This window comes from Oryctolagus cuniculus, chromosome 17, assembly GCF_051225735.1.
Source record: "Oryctolagus cuniculus isolate XC-2025 breed Fujian yellow rabbit chromosome 17, ASM5122573v1, whole genome shotgun sequence".
Classification (NCBI taxonomy): domain Eukaryota; kingdom Metazoa; phylum Chordata; class Mammalia; order Lagomorpha; family Leporidae; genus Oryctolagus; species Oryctolagus cuniculus.
The window spans coordinates 24,990,595-25,012,348 of record NC_142883.1 but is presented as its reverse complement, the minus strand read 5'-3'; the positions used below and the strand labels follow the sequence as shown (position 1 = coordinate 25,012,348).

The window sequence follows — 21,754 nt, the reverse complement described above, 5'->3', positions numbered from 1 at the left end:
AAGATAGAACCAACTGCATGTGTTGCAACACATCTACCGTGTGCCTGTCCTTGTGCAACCGACTGCTGGTGTTAGGGGTGATGAGGAGCTGAGGAATAGTCTGACTAAGCCACACTGAAAGATGCTGGACAGAGCTTGAGAAGTGAGATACGAAGGCCACAACTTTACAGCCAACACTTAATGCTCTTAACTTACCTCTGTGGTTCAAAGGGATTCAGCAGCGCAGAGGAGAAAAAGCAGAGGTTTGGGAGTCACATAATCTGGCTTCAATGCTTAGCGTGAGACCTGGGAAAGTTCCCATCCCTCAAGGGTATCCATTCTGCTCCTCTGTGCACACGAGATAATACTATCCACCTCAGGGGCTGCCTGAGAACTCAATGAGAAAACACCCCTGCACACGCGTGCACACACACACACACACACACACAGGCCTGCACAGAGGATGTCTTCAGGGTAGTACCCAGCCAACAGCCCAGCAGACAATGAACATCAGTGAGCCCTCCCTGCGTTCATCACTATTTCTTTTCTGAGGCAGGGCAATATCTCTGAAGTGTCTGAAGCATGACAAACATTGATGCACCCTTTTAAAAAATGCTTTTATATGTATCTGTTTATAAAGATTTATTTGTTTATTTGAAAGTCAGAGTTACACAGAGAGGAGAGGCAGAGAGAGAGAGAGGTCTTCCATCCGCTGCTTCACTCCCAAGTTGGCTGCAACAGCTGGAGCTTCGCCAATCCAAAGCCAGGAGTCAGGAGCTTCTTCCAGGTCTCCCACGGGGAGGTATAGGGATCTAAGCACTTGGGCCATCTTCTACTGCTTTCCCAGGCCATAGCAGAGAGCTGGATTAGAAGTAGAGCAGCTAGGACCTGAAACAGCATCCACATGGGATGCCGGCACTACAGGCGGCGGCTTTACCCGCTACGCCACAGCGCCAGCCCCCCAAAAATGCTTTTAAATATTTGTTTTTAAAAAGTACAAGATTTGGGCTGGTACTGTGGTACAGTGGGTTAAGCTGTCACTTTTGATGCCAGTATTCCATATTGGAGTGCCATTTCAAGTCCCAGCTGCTCCACTTCTGATCCAGCTCCTGCTAATGCACCTGGGAAGGCAAGATGGAAGATGGTTCACACACGTGGGCCTCTGCCACCCATGTGGCACACCAGGATGCAGTGCTAGGGTCCTGGCTTTGGCCTGGCCCAGCTCTGGCTGGTGTGGCCATTGGGGAGTGAACCAGCAAACATATTTCTCTCTGTCATTCCGCATTTCAGATAAATAGATAAATAAATAAAATAATCTATCAATCAAAATAAATAATAGGGGCTGACGCTGTGGCACAGCAGGTAAAGCTGCCGCCTTCAGTGCTGGCATCCCATATGGGTACCAGTTTGAGTCCTGGCTGCTCCACTTCCTATCCAGTTTCCTGCTAATGGCCTGGGAAAGTACTTGGGCTCCTGCACCCATGTGGGAGATCTAGAAGAAACTCCAGGCTCCTCCTGGCTTTGGATTGGCCCAGCTCTGCCATTCAGACCATTTGGGGACTGAACCAGTAGATGGAGGATCTCCCCCCCTCTTCCCTCTCTCTCTCTCTCTGACTCTGTCTTTCAAATAAATAAATAACTCTTTAATAAATAAATAAATGAGAAAAAATTTGAAAGCACAAGGTTTTCACTTGGCTAATGGTGAAGTCCTGGCTGACAGCTGCTAGTAAGTGCTTGGAGAATGTCAGTCTAAGCAAAACAGAAATGTAGTTGTGTTGAAAAATTTTAAAGTTACAGAATAGGGGCCGGTGCCATGGCGCACTAGGTTAATCCTCCACCTGCAGCGCCAGCATCCCATATGGGTGCCGGTTCTAGTCCTGGTTGCTCCTCTTCCAGTCCAGCTCTCTGCTGTGGCCTAGGAAGGCAGTGGAGGATGGCCCAGGTGCTTGGGTCCCTAAACCCACATGGGAGACTGGGAGGAAGCTCCTGGCTCCTGGCTTCGGATCGGCACAGCGTCGACCGTTGCGGCCACTTGGGGAGTGAATTGACGGAGGGAGGACCTTTCTCTCTGTCTCTCTCTCTCACTGTCTGTAACTCTACCTGTCAAATAAATAAATAAAATCTTAATGAATAAATAAATAAAGTTACAGCATATATTTACAAGCCTAATAAGTAACTTAAAAAAATGCCAGCATTGTGGCCTAGTGGGTTAAGCCACCTCCTGCAACACTGACATCCCACATGGGCACTGGATCGTGTCCTGGCTGCTCCACTTCTCATCCAGCTCCCTGCTAATGTGCCTGAGATAAGCAGCAGAAGATAACCCAAGTACCTGAGCCTCTGCCACCCACATGGGAGACCTGGAAGAAACTCTTGGCTCCTGGGGCCTTTGCTGTGGCATAGCAGGTAAAGCTGCCGCTGGAAATGCTGGCATCCCATATGGGCGCTGGTTCAAGTCCCAGCTGCTCCACTTCCAATCCAGCTCCCTGCTATTGCCTGGGAAAGCAGCAGAAGATGGCCCAAGTCCTTGGGCCCCTGCATCTGCATGGGAGACCTGGAAGAAGCTCCTGGCTCCTGGCTCCTGGCTTTGGATTGGTGCAGCTCTGGCCATTGCAGCCAAGTGGAGAGTGAACCAGCAAATGGAAGATCTCTCTCTCTCTCTCTCTCTCTCTGCCTCTCCTTCTCTCTCTGTGTAATTCTGACCTTCAAATAAATAAATAATTAAAAAAAAAAAAAAAAAGAAAGAAAGAAAGAAATTCTTGGCTCCTGACTTTGGCCTGGTGCAATCCTGGCTGTTGCGGCCATGTAAGGAGTAAGCCAGCGAATGGAAGATATCTCTTTCTTTCTCTGTTCTTTTTTTTTTTCTTCTTTTTTGACAGGCAGAGTTAGACAGTGAGAGAGACAGAGAGAAAGGTCTTCCTTCCATTGGTTCACCCCACAAATGGCCGCCACAGGCGGTGCGCTGCGCCGATCCAAGGCCAGGAGCCAGGTGCTTCCTCCTGGTCTCCCATGTGGGTGCAGGGCCCAAGCACTTGGGCCATCCTCCACTGCACTCCTGGGCCACAGCAGAGAGCTGAACTGGGAGAGCAGCAACCGGGACAGAATCTGGCACCCCAACTGGGACTAGAATCCAGAGAGCTAGTGCCACAGGCGGAGGATTAGTCTAGTGAGCCGTGACACCCGCCTGCTCTTCTTCTTTCTCTGTAACTCAGATTTTTTTTTTTTTTTTTTGACAGGCAGTGGACAGTGAGAGAGACAGAGAGAAAGGGTCTTCCTTTGCCGTTGGTTCACCCTCTAATGGCTGCCGCAGCCAGCACGCTGCGGCTGGCGCAGTGCGCTGATCCGATGGCAGGAGCCAGGTGCTTCTCCTGGTCTCCCATGGGGTGCAGGGCCCAAGCACTTGAGCCATCCTCCACTGCCCTCCCGGGCCACAGCAGAGAGCTGGCCTGGAAGAGGGGCAACCGGGACAGAATCCAGCGCCCCGACCGGGACTAGAACCCGGTGTGCCAGCGCCACAAGGTGGAGGATTAGCCTATTGAGCCGCGGAGCCGGCCCAAATCAGATTTTCAAAATAAATAATAAGGGGCCGGCGCTGTGGCATAGCGAGTAAAGCCACCACCTGCAGTGTCAGCATCTCATGTGGGCACCAGTCCTAGCTGCTCCACTTCTGATCCAGCTCTCTGCTATGGCCTGGGAAAGCGGTGGAATATGGCCCAGGAAGAAGACCCAGAAGAAGCTCCTGGCTCCTGGCTTTGGATCAGCAAAGCTCTGGCTGTTCAGACCATTTGGGGCATGAACCAGCGGATGAAAGACTTCTCTGTAACTCTACCTTTCAAATAAATAAATAAATTTTTTAAAAAGAAGTTTATTTCTTTTCATCGACTTGAAACTCAGAGCAACAGAGAGAGAGAGACAGAGGGAGGGGGAGAAATAGAGATCTTCCAGGTGACCCCAGTGACCACACCAACCATGGCTGGACCAGGCTGAACTCCATGTCTTCCACATAGGTGGCAGGTCCCAAAAACTTGAGCCATCGTCCACTGCCTCCCGGGCTGCATAAGCAGGAAGCTGGATCAGCAGTGGAGCAGGTCCTTTTTTCTCTCCTTTCCTTTTATGTTCTTTTTTTCACTTTTTTCTTCTGTTTCTTGTTTCTTTCTCTTTCAGTTCCTTTTCTTGCTTGTTTGTTCTGTTTCCCACTTGTCTGTGTGTCTTTCTCCTTGCTTTCCTTCTAGTTTCTTTCTCTTTTTTACAATTTTCTTTCTCACGCCTCTCCTTCATATTCTTTGTCCTTTCTTATTTTTTTCTTCCCTTTGCTTTTTCTCGTTCCCTTTTCTCTTTTCTTCCTTCTTTCCTTTCTCTCTCTCTTCTCTCTCTTTTTTTTTTTCCTTTTTTTTGGATAGGCAGTTTTAGTGAGAGAGAGAGAGAGAGAGAGAGACAGAGAGAAAGGTCTTCCTTTGCCGTTGGTTCACCCCACAAATGGCTGCTATGGCCGGCGCTACGCCGATCCGAAGCCAAGAGCCAGGGGCTTCCTCCTGGTCTCCCATGCAGGGGCAGGGCCCAAGCACTTGGGCCATCCTCCACTGCACTCCCGGGCCACAGCAGAGAGCTGGACTGGAAGAGGAACAACCGGGACAGAATCTGGCGCCCCGACCGGGACTAGAACCTGGGCTGCCAGCGCCATAGATGGAAGATTAGCCAAGTGAGCGGTGGCGCCAGCCTCTCTTCTCTTTTTAAATCTTCATGCTTTCTCCTCTCTTCCTCATTCCGGTTTCACTTTCTTTATCTGTCTCCCACCTCCCCTCAGTCTTTCCTCTCTTTCTTGTGTTTACATTTTTCTTTCTAAATTTCCATTCCTTCTTTTTCCTGTCTTTTATATTTCTTCTCTCTCCTTAGTTACTGTCTTTCTGTTCTGTCCTCCCTCTTAAAAAGAAAGAAGGAAAGAAATAGACCACCTGGGACTTGAAATGGAATAGTGAGCATCACAAGTAGAGGTTTAACTTGGTAGATCACACTTACCTTTTAAAAAGATTTATTTATTTGAAAGTCAGAGGGGCTGGCACTGTGGTGTATCTGGTAAAGCTGCCACCTCCAGTGCCAGTATCCCATAAGGGTGCCAGTTCAAGTCCCAGCTGCTCCACTTCGGATCCAGCTCTCTGCTATGGCCTGGGAAAGCAGTAAAAGATGGCCCAAGTGCTTGGACCCCTGCACCTGCATGGGATACCTGGAAGAATCTTTTGGCTCCTGGCTTTGGATTAGCCCAGCTTTGGCCATTGTGGCCATGTGGGGAATGAAACAGCAGATGGAAGACTTCTTTTACTCTGCCTCTCTGTAACTCTGCCTTTCAAATAAATAAATAAGTCTTTAAAAAGAAAAAAAAGATCCAGAGAGAGAGAGAGCGAGCGAGCCAGAGAGACAGAGCGATCTCCCATCTGCTGACTCGCTCCCCAGTTGGCTGCAATGGCCAGGGCTGAGCCAGAAGCCTCATGTGGGTTTCCCACATGGTGGCAGGGGCCCAAGCACTTGGATCATCCTCTGCTGCCGTTCCCAAGCCACTAGCAGAGAGATGGTTCTGCAGTGGAGCAGCCGGGACACAAACTGGTGCCTATATGGGATGCTGACATTGCAAGAGGTGGCCCTACCCACTATGCTACAATGCCAGCCCTTGTAAGTAATTTTTTTTTTTTTTAGACAGGCAGAGTGGACAGTGAGAGAGAGAGAGAGACAGAGAGAAAGGTCTTCCTTTGCCGTTGGTTCACCCTCCAATGGCCGCCGTGGCCTGCATGCTGCGGCCGGCGCACCGTGCTGATCCGATGGCAGGAGCCAGGTGCTTCTCCTGGTCTCCCATGGGGTGCAGGGCCCAAGCACTTGGGCCATCCTCCACTGCACTCCCGGGCCACAGCAGAGAGCTGGCCTGGAAGAGGGGCAACCGGGACAGAATCCGGCACCCCAACCGGGACTAGAACCCGGTGTGCCGGCGCCGCAAGGTGGATGATTAGCCTAGTGAGCCGCGGCGCCGGCCTGTAAGTAATTTTTTAATCATTCTGTTTTTTTTATTATCTATACCTATAATGTCCAATGTGATAACCACTAGCCACATAAGGCTATTTAAATTGATTAAAATTGAGTAATATTTAAAATCCAGTTACTCAATAACCCTAGCACAGTTTAACTGCTTAACAGCCCCAATGTGGCTATTGGCTCCTGTGCGTACTTGAAAGTGAAGGTGGAGCTCCATCACATAAAATGCTTTCTTATTTTAAAATTAATTAATTTTATTTATTTGAGATGTAGAGAGAGAGAGACCTTCCATGTACTGACTCACTCCCCAAATGCTCATAACTGCTAGGGCTGGGCAAGACCAAAGCCAGGAACTCAATTCAGATCTCCCATGTGGGTATCACAGATTCAACTACTTGAGCTCCTCCTGCTGCCTCCCAGGGTGTGCACTAGCAGGAAGCTGGCACTGGGAGCGCAGCTGGGATTTGAACCCAGGAACTCTGATAAGGATGCAGGCATCACAAGTGGTGTCTTAACCACTGCGCCAAATGTCCACCCCTCACAGAAAATTCTCATTAGACAATGCTCGGCTACACGCTTCGCTACACATGGGGAAGAAGAAAAACACCCAGTATCTCCCCTCCGAGACAGAAGGCACGCCGGCTGTGTCAGTCTTCCGTGATACAGCACCGGAGAGTCTGATGTTTCAGTGTGCTGCAGGCCCGGGAGCCGCCAGCGTCCCGTCAGTTGCCCATTACTCCCGCCTCCAAACACCCCGTCAGTAAGCTGAGCTCCCAAGCGATTAAGGAGAAGGAGTCCAAGGAGGGCTGCGAATGAGCCCCTTCCAGTGTAATCAAGAATGGTGTCCAGCTTCAGGATGAACAGACTTGGCAAGCAGGCACATGACATACCAGCTGTCAGACCAAAGGTCACTGATGCTGGGACTCTGAAGTGTCCATCACTTATATTTGACCTTTATCCCCTGTCTCTGGAAATAGGAAATCTATCATTATAGGATGTGTGTGCACTGAGGGGGAAGGGGGGGAGAGGTGGAAAGGGGGAGGAGAAGGAGGGTGAGGGAGTGGGAGATGGAAGAAGGAAAAGGACATGGAGAGGAAGTTGATTGAAATTTTCAAAATGTCATTTCTGTACTTGAACTGATAGGGTGATTAGTCACTGGCAGAGGTCACTGAGGCAGTTCATAAACTTTCTATCCTTGGAAACCTTTTCTAAGAAATCAGACACACTCAGGAACAAGCTTTCTGGGAGCCAGATGTTGAACCAGCCACCTTCTCACAAAGTTAGCACGTTTTCCAGGTTTGTGATGTTTGCACTGAAGCAAACACTGTACCACCAAATAATGCTTAAATTCACGGTAATGTTTCAAGTCACAGAAATGATATAGGGAGTCACCCATCTCAGTCAAGTCATTCATGAATACTTCAAAATAGGATCACGTACACTTGGTCTTTGAAGACACAATAAAACACGGACATTGAATGATTTGCCATCTAATTTTAGCTTGAGATTGAAATTAAAATCTGAGTCCCACAACACACACTGGGAGGTGCTGGGCAGCTTGGTTTAGGATTCGCCAAGTGGACAAACGTTAATGTAGGAAGTTTTCGTAACACCCACACAAGGCCATGCTCTCAGGTAACTGAGCACCACCCCCAGTTCCTGATCACTGGGCATAGACTCAACCACTTACTCTGAAGATGCCAATCCAGTCCTTACGCCGGGGGACGAAGTGCTGGGTGAAGGTGTAATAGCACGTGATGTCCCCTCCGGGGACGTAGAATTTCTCCACACTGTTAAAGACGACCTGAGAGAAGTGACAGTGATCCAGCAAGATGGCAGACGTTGGGGGGTCTTCCACTGACTTCTCCATAGCGGAGGTCCTGTTCAGGAATTAGGAATAAGGCTCAAAAAGTGTTGGCTGAGATGCCAGAGACTTCTGGGCTCTCACCCAGGGAACATTCCGTCCAAGGCAAGTCAGGAAAAGCAAAATCCTGACGCGTAGCAAGATCACACAAGTTGCTTTCTGTTTCACTTTCAGCCATTTTGCATTTATAACTTCCTATGCTATAAGAATTTTCTCGGAATATCATTGGCCTCATTACCCCAGACATGACCGCTGTCACATACTCTTATTCTCTGCCCATGGCTAATTTGTTCCCTTTCTCTTAAATACACAAGGCAGCCCAGAGAGCAGAGCTGGAGCTAGGAACTGCAGGACCTACATTCCAGATTTTTTTTTCCATCCCAAGAAATCCTAGGATTTTAGGAAAGCCAGTCTCTCCCAATTTTCCCTTTTCCATTTAATCCAGTCATCCTTTAATTTATTGGGCCCTTCCATATGTAAGACACTCTGCTGGGAGGTGGGGATGGGAGTGGGGAGGAAATCAGGAATCAGAGAAGAGTATCTGACAGGCAGCCGTGACACACATGGGTCTGAAGTCAGAATGGAGGAGTTACATTTCAGCTCCACCATCCACTGAAGGGGTGACCTTGGCAATTTACTTAATCCACCAGAATCTCTGCCTATTGCTTCTTTTTATTTTTTAAAGATTTATTTATTTATTTGAAAGTCAGAAAGTCAGAGATACACAGAGAGAGGAGAGACAGAGAGAGAGAGAGAAAGGTCTTCCATCCACTGATTCACTCCCTAGATGGCCATAATGACCAGAGCTATGGCAATCTGAAGGCCAGAACCAGGAGCTTCTTCCGGGTCTCCCACGTGGGTGGAGGGGCCCAAGCACTTGGGCCATCTTCTACTGCTTTCCCGGGACATATCAGAGAGCTGGATCGGAAGTGGAGCAGCTGCCGGGACTTGAACCAGCGCCCATATGGGATGCCAGCACTGCAGGTGGCAGCTTTACTTGCTATGCCATAGTGCCAGCCCCTGCCTATTGCTTCTTAATAATACCATGTAGGGGCTAGCCCTGTGGTGCAGCAGGTTAAAGCTGTTGCCTGCAGCACAGGCATCCCATGTGGGCACCAGTTCGAGCCCTGGCTGCTCCACTTCCCATCCAACTCTCTGCTGTGGCCTGGAAAAGCAGAAGATGGCCCAAGTCCTTGGGACCCTGTGCCTGCATGGGAGACCTGGAAGAAGCTTCTGGCTCTTGGCTTGGGATCGGTCCAGCTCCAGCTGTTGCGGCCATTTGGGGAGTGAAACCAGTGGATGGAGGACCTCTCTCTCTCTTTCTCTCTCTGCCTCTCTATAACTCTGCCCTTCAAATAAATATATAAATCTTAAAAAAATAATAACATGTACCCCATTTGGGTTTGTATGTGGCTTAAGTGAAATACTGTAAAGTGTCCAGCCCTCAAATTACTTCCTGCTAGATTAGGCAAGTGACATAAAGCAGATGTTTAATGACAGAATAAAGCAGAGGCTGCATCAGGAAAGCACTAACAGATGTTTGTGATTATTACTGCTATTATTCCTACTGCTGGCCTGGCACAGTGCTTGCCCTTGAAAGGGTTCCGATCCAGTAGAGAGGAAAGATGAGCATGGGAGTGACTGACAAATGAATATAAGAAACGCAGGAAGCTGGCGCCGCGGCTCACTAGGCTAATCCTCCGCCTTGCGGTGCCGGCACACCGGGTTCTAGTCCCAGTCGGGGCGCAGGATTCTGTCCCAGTTGCCCCTCTTCCAGGCCAGCTCTCTGCTGTGGCCCAGGGAAGTGCAGTGGAGGATGGCCCAAGTGCTTGGGCCCTGAATCCGCATGGGAGACCAGGAGAAGCACCTGGCTCCTGGCTTCGGATCAACGCGGTGCACCGGCCGCGGCGGCCATTGGAGGGTGAACCAACGGCAAAGGAAGACCTTTTTCTGTCTTTCTCACTGTCCACTCTGCCTGTCAAAAAAAAAAAAAAAAAAGAAAGAAAAAAAAAGAAACACAGGGGACAGCACTACTAAGCCTCTGCTTTGATGTCTGTCTTCCTCATCTGAGTGCCAGTTCAAGTCCCACTGTGCTGTGGGGCCAGTGTTCAAGTCCTTGCTGCTCCACTTCCAATCCAGCTCTCTGCTATGGCTTGGGAAAGTAGTAGAAGATGGCCCAAGTCCTTGGACCCCTGCACCCGTGTGGGAGATCCAGAAGAAGCTCCTGGCTACAGATTGGCACAACTCTGGCCATTGTGATCATCTAGGGAGTGAACAAGCAGACGGAAGACAAGACCTCTCTCTCTCTCTCTCCCCTTCTCTGTAACTCTGCCTTTCAAAAAAAAAAAAAAAAAAAAAGTCCCATTGCTCCACTACCAATCCAGCTCCCTGCTAGCACACCTCCTAGGAAGACAGCAGAGGTAATGACCCACATGGCAGACTCAGATGGAGTTCCAAGCTCCTGGCTTCAGCCTGGACCAGCCTTAGCAGTTGTGGATGGACGATCTGTCTCTCCCTCTCCCTCTCTCTCTGCTGCTCTGCCCCCTTTTTTTTTTTTTTTTTTGACAGGCAGAGTGGACAGTGAGAGAGAGAGAGAGACAGAGAGAAAGGTCTTCCTTTGCCGTTGGTTCACCCTCCAATGGCCGCCGCGGCCGGCGCGCTGCGGCCGGCGCACTGCGCTGATCCGATGGCAGGAGCCAGGAGCCAGGTGCTTTTCCTGGTCTCCCATGGGGTGCAGGGCCCAAGCACTTGGGCCATCCTCCACTGCACTCCCTGGCCACAGCAGAGGGCTGGCCTGGAAGAGGGGCAACCGGGACAGAATCCGGCGCCCCGACCGGGACTAGAACCCGGTATGCCGGCGCCGCTAGGCGGAGGATTAGCTTAGTGAGCCGCGGCGCCGGCCTTCTGCTGCTCTGCCTTTCAAATCAACCAATCAATGAATCCTAAAAAGTAGAGTGGAGTTCAAAAGATGTGATGGGCTAAGAAAATGAAGAAAAGCTTAAAGGAGTGAATGGTGTCTTAGCTAAGCCCTCAGGGAAGAATAGGATCTAGACAAGTGGGTTTGCAACTGGGGGCATTCCAAGGGAAGGAAACAGCGTGGACAACAACAAGGACACTGAAAAGGGCGGACCACGTGCGGAAGACGGCAAACAGGTTTGGATCCCTAGCAGCACAGTGAGGATGACAGCCTGAGCTGCACCTTTCCAGATCTTAGCACACAGGTAAAATGTGACCAAGGACGGGAAACTATTTTGGAGGTAAAATATACATAAAAGAATCAAAGTGTCATGGATGTTGACACCTGATCCTTCCCACCCCTCAAGCAAGCTGCATTCATGGTCTTCTAAATGCCTCCCTAGCCAACGTGCAGCGAGCCCAGGATTCTCAACCAGGGTTTTACCAGGAAGTGAAAGCTGCTGTACACAGTAGATGAAGACAAGACCTGATTCACCCTGGTTCCTGGTTTCACTTTGAAGTCTAAACAACCAGGCCTCTTGTCCAACTTCCCAGAAGCCTTTTATTTTGTTCCACAGCCAAGGCAAGGGGACTTTGGGGCACTGAACTGTCTGTTCTTGAGATTAAGCTGAGGAAGTAAGAAATGCATTGGCTTTCTGGTTTGTGACAGTTTAGCCACATCCTCAACCTCAAACCTCAGAAGGGTTTTTCAAAGCAGGCACGCAGGAGTCACATCCAGTCCTGGCAAGACTTCCCTCTGATAAGCTGCCTTCTGTGATGAGGGTTTCTCATAGACCTTCTCTCCCCCGTGGTCTCTGCTCCTACCGAGGCCAGCATGTCCTCTGACCTAAGCCTGAGCACCAATGTATCTGAACACATAAGAATTCATCCTGGGCCGGCGCTGAGGCACGGCAGGTTAAAGCCCCGGCCTGCAGTGCCAACATCCCATACAACGCTGGCTTCAGCTGTTCCACTTCTGATCCAGCTCCCCGCTAATTGCCTGGGAAAGCATCTGAGGATGGCCTAACTCCTGGGGCCCCTGCACCCATGTGGGAGACCCAGAAGAAGCTCTTGGCTCCTGGCTTCGGACTGGCCCAGCAGGTAAAGCCACTGCCTGCAGTGCAGGTATCCTGTAGGGACGCCGGATTGGCCATTTAGGGAGTGATCTCATTTAGGGAAGATCTCTCCCTGTGTCTCTCCCTCTATCTGTAACTCTACTTCTCAAATAAATAAATCTTTAAAAAGAGTGAGAGAGTTAATCTTTTCTTTGATCTTAGATTACAAAGAGCTCACAGGTGAGAGTGATTTCAGTGCCTCTCTTCAATTAACCTTAATACCTCACTTCTAGTTCTTTCTCTTCCTAACACCATCACCACTGTATACATAACACAAGGCCCCAGGCATAGGAATGGCTAATTAGGTATGTGTTTAACAAATGAGTGAGAAGAGAAGCAGTCTTTCAGCAAAAGTAAAACAGGAAGGGGCTTTGTAGGTAAACAATGGTAGGGTGATGGTGGAGCTGAGTTCTGGTTTTATTTTTAGCTCTGATTTTATTCTGCTGGATAACCTCAGAGGAGCTGTGGTTCTCAGCTTTCTCTTTTCTAAAATAGGTGAGGAGATGTTAGACCCACGTGTGATGTCAGTGCTTGGTATGGCTGCTTCAGCAGGCATGGCTGGTTCAAGTAGCATGGTACCAAAAAACAAAAGGCACAGATTTAACTTCCTTCAGAGCTATCAGAGTCACACTCCATTACCCACCTTCTACACTCAACTTCCAGCAAGCTGCTTTGCGAATGGATGCTACGCTGAAAGGCAAGATCAACCAAGGATATAGGTGGCTTGGCACAGTCTCTCAGAGAAAAACAACCAGTCTAAGTTAGCTCACGAGCAGAACACTGAAGAAAGGGCAGACGTGGCTGCTGGCGCTATGGTGCCGCAGGTAAAGCCGCTGCCTGCAGTGCAGCTATCCTGTAGGGACGCCAGTTCGAGTCCCAGCAGCTCCACTTTCAATCCAGCTCTTGGCTATGGCCTGGGAAAGCAGTAGAAGATGGTCCAAGTCCTTGGGCCCCTGCACCCACCTGGGAGACCCAGAGGAGGCTCCTGGCTTCGGATCAGCTCAGCTCTGGCCGTTGCGGCCAATTGGGGAGAGAACCAGCGGATGGAAGACCTCTCTCTCTCTCTGCCTCTGCCTTTCTAACTCTGTTTTTCAAATAAATCTTCAAAAAAAGAAAGTTTAAAAAAAAAGGCATACATATATGCAAAATGACACAAAACAGCTCATTCCTGAGGCTTTGGTAGGCAAATGAAACACTACCTTTTTTTCATTCATCTAAAACCTAGTCATCTGTCTGGAAAAGTCAGCAGCTTTGGTTTCTTACTTATCAAAAATGCAACAGACTCCACAAGGTTTCCTATTTCAGAGATCTCATTGCCTTCCCAGGACTCAAAGGGTGCCCAATGGCACCGTGCGTACTCAGAACTCAGCCACTGCTAAAATATAGGTTAACATTCCCCTCTGTTAAGACCGGAGGGGCCGGCACTGTGGCACCTGGCCTGCAGCACTGGCCTCCCTTATGGGCACCGATTTGAGTCCCAGCTGGTTTACCTCGATTTGTCTCTCTGCTATGGCCTGGGAAAGCAGTGGAAGATGGCCCAAGTGCTTGGGCCCCTGCATCCACATGGGAGACCTGGAAGAAGCTCTTGGCTCCTGGCTTCAGATTGGTCCACCTCCAGCTGTTGCAGCTGTTTGGGGAGTGAACCAGCAAACAGAAGATCTCTCTCTCTCTCTCTGTTTCTCCCTCTCTATAACTCTGCCTCTCACATAAATAAATCTTATTTAAATAATTATCTTTTTGACAAAGCAGTCTAGAAATTAGTGGTTGGTCGGGGGAGGAAGGAGGATACGGAACGAAAACTGGAATGATTTCGGCATCAACTTGTCCTCCTTCAGCTACCTGTCCCACCACAGAATCTCTTCATGATCTAATTCCAGTAGTGATTTATAGGGGCAAGGGAGAGAGAAGAAATATAAGAAGAGCAAAAGTTAAATTTAGAAGTCCAGAGAGCTACTGAGTAATGAAAAAACAGTGGGAAGTATTAGGCCCCCTAGAAACCGTGGAATGACATTCTCCCTAGTTTCCTACTCTGACCTCCAAATCAAAGACTGGCCACATAAAGAGTGGACCAAGGAAAACAAACAGGGAGTCTTAGGACAAAATCATTAAGCCTGGTGGGGGAGGGGTGCACAGATTCCACAACCTGTCAGAGCACTTTACTTGACCTCTGACAGAATGGTGACTTTTTTTTTTCAGCTCAGCTTGCAAAAGGATTAGAGCCCTCAGAGGAGCTGGCAATAATAGGAATGCATTTTAAAATGCGTCTCCTGAACCGCTCCTGGCTTCTAAGAAAACCTGATGATGATGTTTTCATCTAATGAGTTTTTAAGCCTAACATACTACTCCCAGCACTGCTCCATAAGGACACAGTCTCCCAAGCCTTTTGAAAAAAAATTTTTAATTTATTATTTATTTGAAAGGCAGAGTTACAGAAAGAGACAGAGAGAAACAAAGATATTTTCCATCTGCTGGGTCACTCTCCAGATGGCTGCAATAGCCAACTCTGGGTCAGGCGAAGCCAGGATCCTGGAAGTCCACCTGGGTCACCCACATGGGTGGCCAAGGCCCAAGTACTTGCGCCATCTTTTCCCAGGAGCATCAGCAGGGAGCAGGATTGGAAGTGGAGCAGCCGGGACTCGAACTGGGCTCATACAGGACACTGGCATTGCAGGTGGCAGCTTAACCCGCTGTGCCACAATGCCAGCCTCCTCTCATGTCTCACACCTTCCTGAAGAGAGGGTACAATAGCCAGTTCTGTTTCTGCTCTTTCTGAATGAATTTACAAACTAACTAGGAAAAGTGGAAAAAATTTTACATGCCTAGCATTTCTACATTAGCTTTTTTCTACCAGTAGGCACATGTTTCCAGAGAAACACGGCTTCTCTGCCTTGGTTTCAGAAGGAGACCAATGCTTCCACAGGGAAGAGAGAAACACCATCAACTCTTCATTTAGGAATATTCAAAACAGAGACAAACCAAGTCAAACCCATTTACTCTCATTCCTTCAATCTTCTGATTACTTTACTTGCTAAAACCAGTAGCCATTAGCAAAATGGATGAAGTGATCAGAGCCTCATCCCTCCCTGGCTCTGGCAGACACACATCGTAAGTACCCTGAGAGAACACGGGCAGTGGATAGTATGGTTGTGGGCATGGCCCTGAGACAGGCAGTAAAAGCAGAAACAGTCATTGATCTTCAAATTATTAAGCCATTCACTCTAGTCCCAAATTCCCAAGTTCATTCTAGCTCCTCACCTAAAATATTTCAGAGTGCCTTAGAAAAACTGCACAGAGGCTGGCGCTATGGTGTAATGGGTAAAGCTACTGCGGGCTGTGCCTACATCCCATATGGGCGCCAGTTCAAATCCCGGCGGCTGCACTTCCAGTCCAGCTCTCTGCTATGGCCTGGGAAAGCACTAGAAGATGGCCCAAGTCCTTGGGGCCCTGCACCCATGTGAGAAACCCGGAAGAAGCTCCTGGCTCCTGGCTTCAGACTGGCCCAGCTCTGGCCATTGTGGCCATTTGGGGAGTGAACCAGCAAATGGAAGACTTTCTCTCTCTCTCTCGCTGCCTCTCTTTAACTCTTTCAAATAAATAAATCTTTTTAAAAAAAACTGTACAGTCCATCAGGTCTTTAATTTATTCATCAACAATTGTTTGAATTGGCTGTCCAGCTTGTTCTAAGCAGGATCTAGTCCCCTCCCCCACCCCAACACCACACCACATCACACCACCACCATGCCAGCAGTCCTGGGGCACGAGGTGCAGGCAAACAGAAGAAACGGAGAAGCTCAAAGGTGTGGGCTGGATCTGCGTTTGACCGAAACTAGCCTCTTTTCCCTTTCCCTTGAAGAGGGTAACTCGGCTGTCATGTCGCTGTGCCGTGGGCAGTGGCAGCGTTTGAGGGCAGGAGTCTAGGAACCCATCTAAGTTCTGCCCCTGACGAGCTCGGAGATCTCAAGTCACAGCGCCTTCTTTCAGATCTGTTTCCTTACCAGTCAAACGTGCGGATCCAGCTAGGAACTCTCCAAGGGTCTCTCCAGTGACAAGGACGATGTCGCCGAAGAGGGCAACAGTTTTTTTTTTTTTTTTTTTTTTTTTTTTTTTTTAATTTTTGACAGGCAGAGTGGACAGTGAGAGAGAGAGACAGAGAGAAAGGTCTTCCTTTGCCGTTGGTTCACCCTCCAATGGCCGCCGCTGCAGCCGGCGCACCGCGCTGATCCGATGGCAGGAGCCAGGATCCAGGTGCTTTTCCTGGTCTCCCATGGGGTGCAGGGCCCAAGCACCTGGGCCATCCTCCACTGCCCTCCCTGGCCATAGCAGAGAGCTGGCCTGGAAGAGGGGCAACCGGGACAGAATCCGGCGCCCCGACCGGGACTAGAACCCGGTGTGCCGGCGCCGCAAGGTGGAGGATTAGCCTATTGAGCCACGGCGCCGGCCGGAAACAGTTCGTTTTAACTGCTGCACTTTTCCTCTAAGACAAGCGTGGGGTTATATCAAGAGCCCCCGATGCAGTGTCTGACTCGGAAGACAGCGACTCGCTACGGACAGGTAACTCGGGATCCCTCACTACCCTTCTCACTGCCTTTTCCACTCCATGGCTGTCCCTTCAGCGAAAGGGTACAGCTTCAAGATTCCCTGGGAACACCTGGGAAGGAAAGCCAGCCGCGTATCTCTTAATCTCATGTTGGGTCTACTTAACGACGAAGAGCGACTGCACAGTTTGCTTTAAAGTATTTTTGCCACAGTGGAGGTAAGTTACAATACAACGCCCATGTTATTCCTCCTGGTCTCCAACCACAGCCTGCACCTGCAGCCAAGATTCCAAGCGATAGAAGTGAACTCGCGTGGGTGAGGCTGAAGTCCCTGGGCGGGGCTCAGCCCCCAGACTCCGCTGGGCCGGCGGTGGAGGAGGGGCGCGGCCAGGGGAGCCCACTTGCACGGCGGCTGGCCCTGCACCTCCTTTCCTTTTCGGCTGCCTGGAACATTTCCTCCTTCAGACGCACAACGCTAAAGGAAAAAGGCTTCAGGAGCCAAACCCACTGCGGACGGGGAAACTGAGGCCCCAAAAGGCCGTAACCGGCCCAGGGTGACGTGGCAGAGGCCCCGCCTCGGCCTGGAAGCAGACGGGGATGACGTCAAAGCGAGGGAAGACGGCGGCCGCGGCAAGACCCCCGCTGCCGTCAGAGGCGCCTCAGCCGCCCAGGGAGCCTCCCGCCCGGCCTCCCGCACCGCAGCGCTGCCCGCCTGGGGTGGGGTGGGGGGGGCGGCAGACGGCCCCGTGCCCTCCAAGCCCACAGAAGGGGCTGCAGGGAATCCAGGACGCCACTCCCACTTGCTATCACCCTAGGGTGGACTGAGGTGAAAACCGAAGCCGGCCGCACCTCTTCCCACGCACAGCCCCTTCCGAGGACTGCACGTCTGCATTTGGGGAACCTGAGATCCTCACTGTCCCCTTTCACTTCTGGAACTCACCGGGGGCAGCAGCCAGCGGCGGCGCAACAGCAACAGGGCAGGGAACGGGACAGGGGCGGGGCTAAAAACTCAAGGGAGAGGCGACCCGGAAGGCCCCGCCCATAACGTCACAGCGGGCAGCAGGCCCCGCCCCTCGCGGTGCTTGATGGGATTTGTAGTGCCTAGGTGATTGGGTCGCCAGTCCGCGTCCCTTTACCGCTTTCCCCAGCTTGGGGTCCGCGAGTTCACCCCAAGAAACTCATTTCATCCCCTAGAGTGAGCTGTTTGTTACTATTCATTTTTTTAAACCTTTATTTCTCAGCAGAGGGAACCTTGACTCTTTGAAGAGCCGCTGAGCGGTCTTTTTTCTCGTACCTCCATCTGTCCCTAAGAGGAGCCCCTGCAATCTTCCTGGTTCCCCCTCTGTGTTATTTTCTTTCTGCGCCAAGAAGACGCGACGGCTGCAGGCTTCCTGGCACCTCCCCTCAGTCCAGCTCCCTGCTAATGGGCCTGGAAAAGCAACAGATGATGGCCCAATGGAGTTCCTGCCTGACACAGGCAGGTTTCGCTCTGACCCAGCCCTGGCTTGGTACAGGAATTCAGGGCGTGAACTAGCAGATGGAAGATCTGGCTCAACTTCTCTCTTTCGCTCTGCATTTCAAGTAGAAGAAAATAAATAAGCATAAAAATTCTTTAGAGTTAATTCCGTCGTGTCAATGCATTTTTTTTAAAGTGCAGTTAAGAATAAACTCAGCAAGCAAGAATCCTGCTAAGTCAGTTTAGAGAGAAGCCCCTATCCTTGATAACTGGTCACCCTGACTGTCTTCACCAAGAATCCGGCTGGGTCAGTTTAGCAAGCATCCCCCCACCCCGTGTCTCCTCTTAGCTACTTCCTGCCCACTGACCCTTTCACCTTGCTTGTAAGTTCCACTTGTACTTTCCATGTTCAGTATAGTTGAGCAATACTCTCCACTGGAAACTGTTTGCAGAACAAGTGTCTCAGTATCCTGAGTAGGTGCCCCTGAATTTTACTTAGAGCAAACCCCCCCCACCTAACTGGGGAGGGTTCATTCCAAGAGCCCCACTGGGTGCCTGAAACTGCAGATGGTACCCTACATACGCGGTGTCTCTTCTGTATATACATATCTATGGTAAAGTTCAATTTGTAAATGAGGCATGGGAAAAAATTAGCACTTAATATAATGAACTAGAGCTATAATAATAGACTGTAATAAAATTGCTCGTGTCACCACTCCTGCACTTTGTGGCCATTGTGTAAAATCAGGTTTACTTGAACACAAGCACTGCTACACTGTGACCTTTGATCTGATAATGAGACAGCTGCTACCTTGTAAGTGTGGATATGCTGGACAAAGGGATGATTCATGTATCGGACTGGATGCAGCAGGATGGTGTGAGATTTCTTCACGCTACTCAGAACAGCACACAATTGAAAACTGTGCTGCTTATTTCTGGAATTTTCCATTTACTATTTTCAGACTGCCATTGACCATAGATAACTGAAACCTTGGAATCCATGGATAAGGGGGAGGGGAGTGATTAGATTAAATTTTCTAAGAGCACTGAGAATTGAAACCACTTACTTTTACTTTCTGTGTGTAACTTTTAGAATTGAACATTGTATTAAAGTTAAAAATATGCATATATGATAAGTAATTAAAAAAAACACTTATACCCACACAGCTTCCTGTCTACAGTAACAGGACAACTCTTAAGCGACCCTTCCTGGAAGTTAAAAATACAAATAAAGTCTGTTTGTTCTAGATACTTCCTAAAAGAGTCATCAATAGAGAAACACATCATCAGATGACAATTTTGTATACACCAAGACTCTTTATTATTTTTTTTGAAAATTTATGTATTTGAAAGTCAGAGTTACACAGAGAGAAGGAGAGGCAGGGAGAGAGGTCTTTCATCCGCTGGTTCACTCCCCAGTTGGCCACTACAGCCGGAGCTATGCTGATCCGAAGCCAGGAGCCAGGAGTTTCTTCCGGGTCTCCCACGTGGGTACACTGCAGGCGCGATTTAACCTACTACGCCACAGCGTCAGCTCCTCAAACTGCCTTTAAGTTCTGTGCTGTTGAATTTAGCTCCTCAAAGAATCAACAAAACAAACTGTTGATAAGGCAACAGTAAGGAGAGTGCTGCTTTGACGGGGTTGCAGTGGCTTGGAGGAGAGGACCAAGCAGTGGTAAACACTGAGACTCTGAAACTTGGTTTGGGAGGGGCTCAGTGCAGGTAGGGGTTTATTAGGATTTGGTAAGGATCATAGTAAAATAGTTTAGGGTTTGTGGCCACAACAGAGGGATTACTTGTAGGCCAGGAGTTTTAAGAGTCTTGGTGTAGGGGCCGGAGCTGTGGCATAGTGGGTAAAGCTGCCGCCTACAGTGCTGGCATCCCATATGGGTGCTGGTTCTCTCTCTCTCTCTCTCTCTCTCTCTCTCTCCCTCTCTGCCTCTCCTTCTCTCTCTATGTAACTCTTTCAAATAAACAAATAAATCTTTCAAAAAAAAGTTAGGATTTATTTCTAGTAGAAATGTCAAGGGAAGGCTGCAATTGGCAGCCTTTATGGTTGGATATTGAAGAAATAGGGATTGATATTCAGCTCTGTAGAAAGTCTTCCAATCTTTTAAAAATTGTTTTTAAAAATATTTAATTACTTATTTGAAAGTAAGAGTTACGGGGTGAGGGAAAGATCTTTCATCTGCTGTTTCACTCCCCAGATGGCCACAATGGCCAGAGCTGAGCCAAGCCAAACCAGGAGCCAGGAGCTTCTTCTGGGTCTCCCACTTGGGTGGTAGGGGCCCAAACACTTGAGCCATGTTCTGCTGCTTTTCCCAGGTCTTTAGCAGGAAGCTGGATCAGAAGTAGAGCAGCCATTTGGGATGCCAGCATCGCAGGCGGCAGCTTTACCTTCTATGCCACAGCATGGCCCTGGGTCTTCCATTATTTTCAACCACTATTATCTGGGCCAAGAAAGAGTGAGGAGTGTAGTTACTTGTGCCTGACAGTGTGTATTATCTCATTTAATCCTATTTTCCCCATTTTACAGATGAGAAAAGTGGGACGTGGTGACGTACATTGCCCAAGCTCACACATCTGATAAGCGCCAGCAGGAGGATTTGAATTTAGCATTCTGACCCTAGTGACTGCCCTCAACCTATGTTTCATCAGGAATTCAGTAATCCTCGAGGGAAGACAAACGCATCAGCATCAGCGAGGGTTTGGCTTAGAAGAGGAACTTACATAGCACCAAGACAGCGCAGAATTAATGTTTCCAAGGGCAGGAAGGGAAGCTTTGCGGAAGAGATATTCCTGAAAAAAAAAAAATTGTTCTGAAGCCTGTCAAAATGGTAAGGAAGGTTGATTCAGGACGATTGCAATAGGAGCTTAATCATAAGGGAGAGAGATTGTGCTCAACTCTGACTACTCATACAACAAGGACAAGGGAGGACTTAGAGCTGAGGCACAGCTCCATGGGTGGGAAATCACTACGAGGAGACATCAGGGCAGGAGACTCCTGCAGAAGAAGGTCGGGGTTGGTATCGAGGGTGGAGGATGAGGAATTTGATCAGATAGTGAGGGTGATCAGATATCAGTGGTGGGGGGTTCTCTCTAAAATGCCTTTTTAGGATTCTTGCTCAAACTGGTCTTGGCAAGGACACACAAGGAAGGCCAAGGTGGAGGGCTACTCCTCAGAGGCGCCCAGAGAAAGTCTTTGTCAGAGGTGACCTTTGATTCCTTCGAATAACAAGCTTGCCAACCAGGGACAGGGCCGGGATTAGGGAGTTGAATTCTCTGTGCAAAGGAAAGTTCCACCTCTGCATTATGGGATCCACTCTCACTAACGACATGTGGCTACTGGGCACCTGCAATGTGGACAGTGAACTAAATTTTTATTTAAGTTAAATCTGAATGGCCCTAGGCAGTCACTATCCCAGTAGGTGCATGTCTGCGGCAACTGTGTGATGCAGGTGTGGACAGGGAGAAGGAGGAGCGAGAGACAAGTCTAGCAGGAGGTGTCCAAGTGGCAGCTGCTCCTTTCGCCTTTACCCTCAGCTCCAGTCCTGCCCAGCCCTGCCCAGCAGCGAGGACTCCGGCTTTTGAACTCAACTCCATGGGGAAAGGAAGAGAGGGATTTTACGCCTCTGAAGTCTGAGCTCTCTGCAACCACCAAGGACTTACACAGTGCAGGTCATTTCTGTGCCCAAGTTAGAGGAAGAACAGAAATGAACCCTCAGCAGGAAGAAGGAAACTCCTGATTAGGCTGAGATGCAACTGTGCTTACAAATATATTGGAGGTGGGAGGCAGCACCGTGGCACAGGTTAATCCTCTGCCTGCGGCGCT

The 21,754-nt window shown here is 49.4% G+C and overlaps 1 protein-coding gene across 1 annotated transcript in view; it reads right to left on the bottom strand.

Moving 5' to 3' along the window:
• Positions 1-17,457, bottom strand: part of CALCOCO2 (calcium binding and coiled-coil domain 2) — a 35,612-nt gene extending 18,155 nt beyond the window's left edge. The window contains exons 1-2 of the mRNA XM_089318113.1: positions 17,407-17,457; positions 7,688-7,877 (exon numbers count right to left, since the gene is read on the bottom strand). Of these exons, the coding sequence (XP_089174239.1) occupies positions 7,688-7,867 (180 nt within the window). The 5' untranslated portion in view covers positions 7,868-7,877; positions 17,407-17,457. The remainder of the gene's footprint in view (positions 1-7,687; positions 7,878-17,406) is intronic.
• Between the last annotated feature and the right edge of the window lie 4,297 nt (positions 17,458-21,754).